Genomic DNA, 10,740 nt, shown 5'->3' on the forward strand with positions numbered 1-10,740 from the left:
GAATGTCGGAGGATTTCGATATAAGCCAAGAGGAGACTGGTTTTCCTTTGCTAAAGTAAGGAAACTTTGCTTCCTAACGCATCAATTCGCTACAGGAGGACTTTGTTCACCCCCCAGTGCTGTATGAGACACTTTTTTTATGGATGGGCGCTTTTTATTTCACTTCTTTTGGACTGATGCACTGCAACACCTGCTGAGTGCAATTAAACAGCTTGAAAGATCAAAGACAATTTTTTAAAATAACTCCAACTGGATTCGTCTGAAAGAAGAAAGTCATATACACCTAGTAGTGATGCGCGGATGGCGGTTATATCCGCGGGCGCTGCGGATAATCCGCGGATCGGGTGGGTCGGGTAATAAAAAAATGCATTCTGATTATTTGCGGGTGCGCAATCCCGCAACGAAATTCAGGATCTGATTAAACATAATTCTATTATACAGAGAATTGTGAAATAGATTTTCATGACTTTTCAAAATTTTTTTGTGTTTATTTATTTTTACAAAACTTTCTAGGCCTGGAAATTGCTGTTCAATGACTTTTCCAGGTTTTTCATGACCGTACGAACCCTAATGTGATGATCGGGTGCGGGTCGGGTGCGGTTATCTAAATCAGACAAAAATATAGGTGCGGTCGGTTGGCGGGTGGATAATTTATTTGAAGCTGCGGATTCGGGTGACGTTTTAGCTCATCCGCGCATCACTACCACCTAGGATGACTTGAGGGAGAGTAATGTATGGGCTAATTTTCATTTTTGGGTGAACTAACCCTTTAATATTTTTGAGGAAACCGTTTTACAGTGGGCCTGTTGTTTGATGAACAGAAATTTTAAAAGAACAGCATTGACTTGAAATAGAAATGTTTCATAACATCATAAATGCCTTTACAGTCACGTTTGATCAATTTAATGCATCCTTGCTGAATAAAAGTATTAATTTCTTTAAATAAAATAAGAATAAAAACATCCTACTGACCCCAAACATGTGGGCATCAGAAACAGTTTTTCTCTTTTAGTTCCTCAGTGGAAAAAATGCAATAAACACAACAAAATTAATGACATAAGGGTTCATAATAGTTCTGAAAAACCTCTTTCTCAATTTGCTTCGTGCGTGACTTGTAAATTGAAATAACAGAATGTAAACAAGCAACACACCACAGAGTCAGACTTGTTTTCTGCATGTTGTGTTAAAAGGTAAACTCTCAGCAGGGGACTACAGTGCGAAACTTTTCAATTTCTGAATTGTTTATAAGACCTTGTACCCAACTGTACCGGCAGGTGACAAACCACTCTTCAAAAATATCCGAGCTTCCTTCTCCACTATCGATGTGGAATTGGTTCCTTTGGTTTTCATGGGACCATTCACACCTTTTCCAACTTCCTCTGTGTTCATATGTAGTTGTGTATAATTATCTCCCAAGGCTCCTTACTGTGTGGGTGGATGCCCAACTGTGAGGGAGATGTGGAGGATCCTGACAGCTCCCGGCAACTGTGTTTCGTACATCGTCAAGCTAGAGCTGTTTTGCTTCTTCAATGCCAAAATACTCAGCGCAATCAGCAAGACTCTGTGCTTTGTGGAGGTGAGTGCTTGATGACTTGGGCCCATTTCAACTGTTCCCCCTGCAACCATTTCCCTCTAAGGAATAGATGCAGGTGAGAACGTTCTGGTAACTTTATTTAACATCACCAGAATGTAGTCCCATCGGGGTAAAAATGCATACATTTGGTACACAAATGATGCCTCTGCTGTGCAGACCGCTGAGCTGTTGAGAGTACCGAGTATCTCTTCAAACCCCTGGGACTCCTGATGGCTCACTTTCAGACAAAATTGTGTCTTCATTAGGAAGAAACAAATAATTTAAAGAACCAATCATGTGGGATAAAAGGTTTCGGGTCCGATGCCCAGTGGTTCAAACAAAGTCAGCCATCCTGCCCAGATCTGAACATCACTGCGGAAAACTGGGATACTGAGGCTGTGATGGAGCAGGGGGGCATCATGATGTGACCATCTGCTCCATCACTCAGAAATTAGGGCAGGGTAGGCCTGAGACTGTGAGACCTGAATAAATAAACTGCCTTTTAATATCATTCTCAAAGGACAAACTCACAATGTCTGAGACTTATACAGTCAGCCACAGCATGTAAAGATCAGACAAACAAACAAAACCCAAATAGTGGTGTGGCTCGCTCAGGCTCGGAGGGCTAGCATCGCTTTTCACCCTGCTGTCCACCGTTCTTTCTGCATCACAAATGAAACAGGCGCATCGCCACTGCATATTTATGAACACGGCCGCTTCAGTAAATGGCAACACTGCTGCATATTTATAGTAGGTTTGTTTCCGAGAAATGAGGTCCTTTTGAATTCACATAAATCTCTTGATTCTGGTAAAGGATGTTCTGAATGCATCGAAATGTTTTCCACTTGTCATCGGTAAACACATTTCTGTGTAGATCGAGTGCAAAGTGTTATTAAATAATCAGACTGGAGTATGTTCATGAGATCTGCTGTTAGGGGACATGTCAATGCCCAAGAGGCCGTTCACATAGGACGTGTTATTCTGTTTTTTAGAAAATATAGTTCAAATTTTGATACGAAGCTTGGCAGATCTGTGTCCGTTTTAAAAATACAGACCAATCAGATCATTCTGGGGTGGCATATACATCTTAAATGTATTCAGTTTGCACATTATCTCTGGTGTATGGGCATTAATGCGCCTATAAAAACACCTTCTGTTCAATTACAGTATGTCTCTCCAGCTATTTTTAATAAAAAATTCATCCTCTGTAAATTTATCCTATGTGCAGTACATCTCTGTGTAAGTACATTTACATTCACAGCTATAATTGAGCTAGAGCAGGTTATTGCATAATCGAGCTACAGTCTTTATCTGTCCAAGCATACATGACACAATGCGTAATCAAATATTTGAAGGATTAAATATACACTGTGAGTCACCTCTGTGTCTCAGAGCAGATTGCTGAGGCCAATTGTAGTCTGTTTCATGTGTATACACTTCAAATCTTGAGGTCAGTAAGATTAAAAAAAGAATGCCTTATTTATTTAGCAAGGATGCATTAAATTGATCAAAACTGACAGAAAAGACATTATTTAAACATTTAAATTCTTTAAAGAATTCTGAAAGATAATAATAATAAAATAATAATAATAAAAAGTATTGGAGTTTCCACTAAAATATTATATAAAATAATGGTTTTGAACATTGAAAATAAGGGCAAATGATTCTTGAGCACCAAATCAGAATATTAGAATGATTTCTGAAGGATCATGTGACACTGAACACTAGAGCAATGGCTGCTGAAGATTCAGCTTTGCCATCACAGGAATACATTACATTTTAAAATATATTAAAACAGAAATCAGTTTTTCTCTCATAATAACAATTTCTAATTGTCATCATACTTTACTGTTTTTACTATATTTTTGATCAAATAAATGCAGCCTTGGTAAGCATGCATTAAAAAAAAAATCTTATCAATAAACATTTGAACAGTAGTGTACATGCTAGACGAATCTAAGCTACAATTGCATTATCCACATCTGTTATTCTGACTTCACACACACAAACAACTAAAATTGAGTGCTTGTAAATGCTTTGTAGCTACGAATGCAGCTTGTCAGATTGCATGACATGAGCCAAGTGAGAAAAGCCAAGACAGATTGTGTGACATCAACAGATTTTACGATATACATCATTGACTGGGCAGTCTGTGTCCGGTCTGACATCCTTATTTGAGGATGAGCATGTCACACTAAGAGATTCAAGACTGCTGAATTCACCTTACGATGACAGAAATAGAAAATAAATATTTTACAATATTCAAAATTTGTAACAGGCTGCAGAAATCTTATAACTTGCACCCTAATTTGTCACTGGCCTGTTTATAAGACTACTGTGTCTGGGAGTGTGTTGTGCTCCCATTATGCAGAGGGAGTAGACGAAAGATGTGGCTCGAGGAAGCTCAGGTGCTTTGCTATCTTTGGCATTCAGGTTAACACCGATGACTGCCTTATTGTCAAATTAGCCAATATACTGAGCTCAGGGTTGCAATGAAATAACAAAACAATAACACGCTCACAAAAGCCTGTAAAGACGCACAAGCAAAATATACTTAGTAAGACCAAGGGACAAAGCACTTTATCAGATGATGTGATAAAAGGTAAAATCCTTGAAATGTCTGGATGCTCCTGATTGGACAGGAAACTCAGGCTTGCTTACTTCAGTGAATTAACAAATTTGCTTTTGTTACTATGCAACAGTACAACTGAAGGCCAAATTTGGATGCAGAACCATATTAGTTTAATGATGAAGGAGCTGATCATTACGTTAATTCTTTGAATGTGAATGAGCAATGGCAGTTTGGGGACACAACACTCTATGATGAGTCACTCAAAGAGATACGTACCGGAAACAAGCAAACACAAAAACAAACAAAGACACCTTTGAAAGAGCCTTTAGAGACTGCCATTAATTACCCTGGGGCTTGTGGAGAATCAATGCCAGGGAAGGCTGGAGCTCTCAAATTAAAGAAAAAAATAGATTGGCAAAGAGATGGAGAACACCTATCTGTCTCATCACATCTCTTTGTTTCTTCTTCCAGTACCTTCCTAAACACGAAGCATGTCTATTTGCTATTAAAAGGAGATTTCAAGAAAAGAGTAGAAATCTGTCATAATTAACTCATCCTCACATTGTTCCAAATCTGTATGCTGCTATTTTTTAGTGGAAAACAGTGTGAATGTTTAGAATATGCATGTCAATCATGGGAAGCAAGAAGAAATAAATGTATACAGTACACTATAAAAAAAATGTTATGCCATAAACAGTATAACACGACATAACTAACATAAGCAATTAATTTACTTGTAAAATATCATATCTGTTAAGCTCTAAAAAAAGTGACCAGCTCATTGAGTCAGTAAACTGAATCAGTGCACAATTAAATCTTTTATAGTAGTTTGATTTATTAATCATTCCGATTTGATTCAATGATTCAGTCATAGCTGTCCAATGATCCAGTCAATTAACAGCTCACTGGAGAGGAAGATTGTCAGCGAATCTTTTCATTTAAATATAATATTGTATGACTTCAGAAGAGTTGGAATATAGCACATGATTTTTTCCTTTTTTTATTTTGTAGTGTAACAGCTGTGCTCTATGTGTGTCACTGTATGGAAAAGACCAAGTGAATATTCTAATATCTAACTTTTTTGTTCCAAGGAAGAAATCATATATATATGGAATAGGGCTGCACGATAAATCGCATGCGATATTTAACGCGCCCCTAATATGGAACAACACAACGGTGAGTAAACAATTACACAATTCAAAAGAAAAAGCCACATTTTCCTCTTCCCACCGAAAATCAAACACTTCCTGATGGTCGCTCCTTCTGCAGTGACCAGGAAGCAACAAAAAGACGACGGAAGGAAAATAAGAGGCAGTCATTGGCTGTCAAGCTCGGGGCTGAGGAGGGATTTGAGGAGAGGCTCTCTGAGGAAATGATCTTTGCGAGGGTTATTGGAAACAGCGTGAGCTGGAGTGTGATCTGTGAGAAACTTAATCGCCTCTCGTCTCATTCCAGTCAGCTCCATTTCTCACATTCCCAGAAAATGTCTGCCAGCGAGCCCGAAGGCTCCTGCAGCCCACAGGCAAAAACTAGCCGTACCTGACAACTCGCTCGCACTTTGGAAACACCACTCAAAGCTCTGCTGGCCGCAAAACAGAGGCCTTGTAACCGCAATGTTTTACACTTCTGAAAGCATACACGTGCACGCACATACATACAAATGAACAGTACACATACAGAGGAGGGCACTTTGGTTCAGTATCATAGAGGCAGAGAGAAGAGGAAGAGAGGGGATAAGTCACTTACTGGTAGTACAGTTTATCCTGATACAGTCTAGATGGGGAAGAACAGACAAGATGTAAATTCAGCCTTCAAGGTTACGACTGCAGACATCCATTACAACACATCGACCACAAACTGGGGACGGACACGCAAACCAGGTGGAACGGCGAGGCGCTGTTTCGCTGACCAGATACGCACTCTTTCTTTTCTACCTCCTGCGTGCTGATAATGAACCCCAGGTGGAGTGGATACGGACTCGCTGTCTGCACTAATGAATATTCATGCCTTCACTGTGCCATAATATATTTAGAATTAGGGAAATTTGGCATGTATTGAAATGTGATTATACCCAGTTCCATACTAGTCTCGGGACTACTGAATATTCAGAGGTAATTGATTAATTTGCTCTCTGGGTTAGCTCAGAAAGCGGCACAGGAAGCAGAAAATAGAGAGAATCTTGCCAGAGAAACAGTCTGTCCTCGCCAATGGCGCTGCTGATGCTCTCGTATGCACATTTTTTTAAACCATTTCCCTTTAATGAGCAAAAACAGAAGAATTAAAGAATGACTCGTATTTGACGAAACTGGAAATGGGAAAAGGGCCGCCAGATAAGAGGGAGAGGACTTGTGTTTATGGACATGTCGCAGCAGAGCACCAGAGCGTGTCCACGGTAAGCCTTAGCCTCCTGGGAGAAGAGTTGAATTCAGAATGCTCCTGTAGATAAAAACACTCCAAAAACTCACAGCCCTTGACTTGATGTTCACTTTTCCAGCTCGCATGTGAGAAGAACCCCACGTGCATGAATAAACATAGGAATAACATATTTTATAGTAAGCTCTCACAGTGAAGCTTCAAGGAAAGCCAGTTTGTGTGTGCGCATCCCCCCCCCCAAAAAAGGACTAATCTCTCGGTAATTTCCCTAAAGACAGTACACTGACATAATCATTATTAATGCTACTAATACTGCTTTGAAATAAATTCTCTTCAGGGTTCAACAATAAGGATTTTCCTTTAAAGCTGTTTTTACTTGCCCTGCCAGCATTTTAAATGTTTGCTAGAAATATATCGTATGTGCTAAACATGAAATGCTAGAAATCAATTTTTATTTTCAATTTAAATACTAAATAAAATTTGCTAGAAAACAAATTGTACACATCACTAAATCATTATCATGGTTACTGAAGACTGTGATTTTTTTACTGTGATTTTTGCTATTTCAATGCTAGCCAGCTAGATATAACTATGTTAGTGACAAATCAGCAGAATTTGTAACACCATTGTTGACTACATCAAATAAAACCAAACGGTTAGGTTTTCAAGGCATCAAAATCAATGTACAAAAATCAATGGCCTGTCAAATGGCCCAAAACTCTCTCACACTTACTGTCCTTATTGTTGAACCCTGATATCACTTCACATTCAAGATGTTAACTGCTTTTCCAAACCCAATGTTCCCATTGGAATTTGACTTAACACTAAAACCTAAATCTAAAAAAAAAAAAAAAAACTCAAGGTGAACTGTCTTTAAAACACAAAAAGTACAGTACCGCTGAGACTCCTTGCTGAACTGCTTTTGTTCTGGCTGGTACTGTTTAATATAAAACCTTGCTTGAATGCTGGGAGGAGGCCCCCCTTTCCCATTACTATCTTTTGCAAAGCGTACTTGTAGAATGGAGAATCGATATTTCTCGTGCACAGCCTGGGCTGTCCCATGCTTCAGTGTGTGCTATGATGGAGTGGAGGGCCGAGAGGAATTCAGAGCATTACACAAATCCAGCTCTATCGTTTTCCCATGAGGCTGCAGCCCGTCGCGTGTCGTCAACCACAGTGAAAATAGTGGCCGCTAACAGCCAGAGAGCAACGTGTGTCCACCCTAGCAGGGAGTGCAGTACCCTCCGTGACAGAAGGAATGATTGGTGTTTGTGTGGGTGCATGTCTGTTTGTGTATGCAGAGGAGTGCATGTTTGAGCCTGCTGGGACTACTGGGAGGTTTTAGACATGCTATATGCAAGCGGACATGTTAAATGGCACAGTGTATGTCACACTGCCAAATGGGAATGGCTGACATTCATCTTAGCGAGGGAATGTTTGGTTCTGCACATTTCAGCAGAGGAACTTTTTTATCTCAGTTTTGCATGAGAAATACCTGAAATTTGGGAGGACAGTTAAACGACTGATGTTCAAATTTACTTACTGTGAACTAGATTGAACTCGTGAATAGCAGAGGTGGTGCTTTATGAGTGGAGCAAGACTGTATAATATTAAGCTGTGCCAATGAGGGAGGAAAGCGTAGTGGCTTGTGGGGAGATGTAAATGAAACGTACTGGGCGGAACAATGGCTTGTCAGTACTCCTGACACATGTAGCGCTCTAGCGGGGAGTCTATAGTATGCAGGTGTAGGACTATTGTGTATCAGTACAAGGCAGGGACTGTGCACTCTCTGGTAGGGAAAGTCTACAGCGTGCTCATCTGGGAGTGAGCGCATGGCCGCAGACTCTGGCCGTTGAAGGTTCTACATCCTTCTCTTCAACACACAAGGATTTTAAAATGTTTAATGTCTGTGTGTGAGTACATAGCTATACTTTAGGGACAAATGTATCCCCAAAAATGAGCTAATTGGACAAAACCTTAGTTTAGGGACACCCAGGAATGTTCTCATTTGTAAAAAAATAAAATAAAATAAAATAAAATATACCGTTCAAAAGTTTCAGGTTGGTAATTTTTGTTTTTGAAAGAAGTTTCTTATGCTCAACAAGGCTGCATTTATTTGATCAAAAATCAATAAAAACAATAATGTAAAATATTATTACAATTTACAACAACTATGTTATAATTTAATATACTTCACATGATCCTTCAGAAAGCTTTCTAATATGCTGGTGCTCAAGAAATATTTTGTATTATTATCTGTGTTAAAAACAGATGAGCTGCTTAATGTTTTAATGTAAATCATGATACAATTTATATTCAGGATTTTCTGATGACTAGAAAGTTCAAAAGAACAGCATTTACTAGAATTTATTCAGATTTATTATAATTTATTTATTATGAATAGAAATAGTTTGTCTTTACTGTCATTTTTTATCAATTTAATGCATCCTTGATTAATAAAAGTATTCATTTTTGAGGTCTTACTGACTTTACAAGGTTTTGAACGGTATTATAATATAATTAATATAATAGTTAGTCTATAGTGCAGTATATATAATTAGCTGTATATAAAAACAATAGCTAGAAGTCAATGATATGTCCTCATAGCCAAGTAAATTGTGAGTGTTACCTGAATAATAAAAGGGAAATATTTACAAAAATAAATCTTACATTGTAAAACTTATTAACATAGACAATAGATGAAGACATAATGTACTAATATGCCTGCAAATTGAAAACAAATGATTCCATGCTATGTTGTTTGACATGTACGTTCGATATCTATGTGTGGTGTTAACTATTAAGGTGAACGCTCCAATTGGCTGATGTACCTAGATTGACAGTGAGTCGGACACGCCCTCCGTCCAGCTCCAGTCTCAGAGTGTCTGCTGAGTTCCGGGACGTGGTTGCCATGAGAACACCATAGGCACGCTGGGAACGGAAGCGCAGCGACACGTCCTCTGCTTCTGTGTGCATCACTACTGGCAACTGGATCTTCATGAACTTACTGCCGTCATAACTGAGGATGGTGGCATCTGAGAGAGAGGAGGAGAGAGAATTTAGAAAACACTAAAAAAAGAGGGTGCTGGGCAGTGACAGCAGCTCTGTGGCTGATCCTAAACCCTAGTGTTGATGGCGACAGATGAATGACTGGTTACTAAAATGTTTTACAGCCAGACACTGAAATTCTCCACAGCATTTCACACCAGTAGGACAGAGCTGCTCAGTCTAACCAGAAGATAAATGCCATAAAAAAAGACTCATTATACACCACATTTTATTTGTTCTTTTTATTGCAAAGCAGTATTTATGAAGACACCATATAATGTATTCCTGCTGAGGGGCTTTTGAAGCACCGTTTACCGCCATCCGTTGCTTTAATCTGTTTGTTCGTATCACAGTTATTTTACTGAACAATTCAATTTAGTGGGAGGATCTCAAGACATCTCATTTGCAATGGGAGACAGTGGAGGTCACAGAGTGACTGGCATAATCTCACCAGCTGCTCAATCAGAGATATACAGTCCAGAAAGAGAGGAGGAGACACACATGCCATCCGACAGGGTACCTCTGCCTAATCTGCACATTTTCACTTCATAAAAGCTGATTTCAGGCCAGAATTGTTTGCCTGCTTAAATTGAGTTTTTCATGGCAAAAAATACAAATAAATTAAGTTGGGAGTTTATGTTTTTTAATGCTCACTCATTGATTTGATCAAAATTGTGTAAAATCAGTACTCGTGTAAAAATATTATTTCAATTTAAAACTACTCTTTTCTATTTTAATATATTTCAGATCACACTTTATTTTAAAGTCTAATTCTTGCCATTAAAAACCATTGACTTGTCCTGTTTTGCCTCAATAAACACCGAATTTGCTGCTTATTAATAGTTAGGCGGTTGTTAAATTTAGGTATTGGTTAGGATTAGGGATGTAGAATATGGTCATGCAGAACATGTGTTTTATACTGTACAGTGGTAGAACACTAGTATTTTCACCAGCTAAAAAATGGTTTTAAGTCAGTTATTTCTATCGTTTGCTGTAGTGTGTCAGAAGGAGATATCAGTTTACATTTCAAAACATTCATTTAGCCATTAATTGTAATAATGCAGTGAGATGTTTGTGCTCCACACAGAGATCTGATCTGATCATCATCAGTCTGTCTGAGATTACATGAAGAAACAGAACAAACTGAGACAGACTCAATCCAGAAGAACTGTGT

General features: G+C 38.7%; 1 protein-coding gene across 1 annotated transcript in view; it reads right to left on the minus strand.

Moving 5' to 3' along the window:
- The window catches only part of LOC107698795 (neurexin-1a-like), a 205,323-nt gene that overhangs the window by 74,211 nt on the left and 120,372 nt on the right, over window positions 1–10,740 (minus strand). The window contains exons 11-12 of the mRNA XM_016499899.1: window positions 9,350–9,553; window positions 5,892–5,918 (exon numbers count right to left, since the gene is read on the minus strand). Coding sequence (XP_016355385.1) covers window positions 5,892–5,918; window positions 9,350–9,553 — 231 coding nt within the window. The remainder of the gene's footprint in view (window positions 1–5,891; window positions 5,919–9,349; window positions 9,554–10,740) is intronic.

This window comes from Sinocyclocheilus anshuiensis, unplaced genomic scaffold, assembly GCF_001515605.1.
Source record: "Sinocyclocheilus anshuiensis isolate Anshui unplaced genomic scaffold, SAMN03320099.WGS_v1.1 scaffold230, whole genome shotgun sequence".
NCBI classification, from domain to species: Eukaryota; Metazoa; Chordata; class Actinopteri; order Cypriniformes; family Cyprinidae; genus Sinocyclocheilus; species Sinocyclocheilus anshuiensis.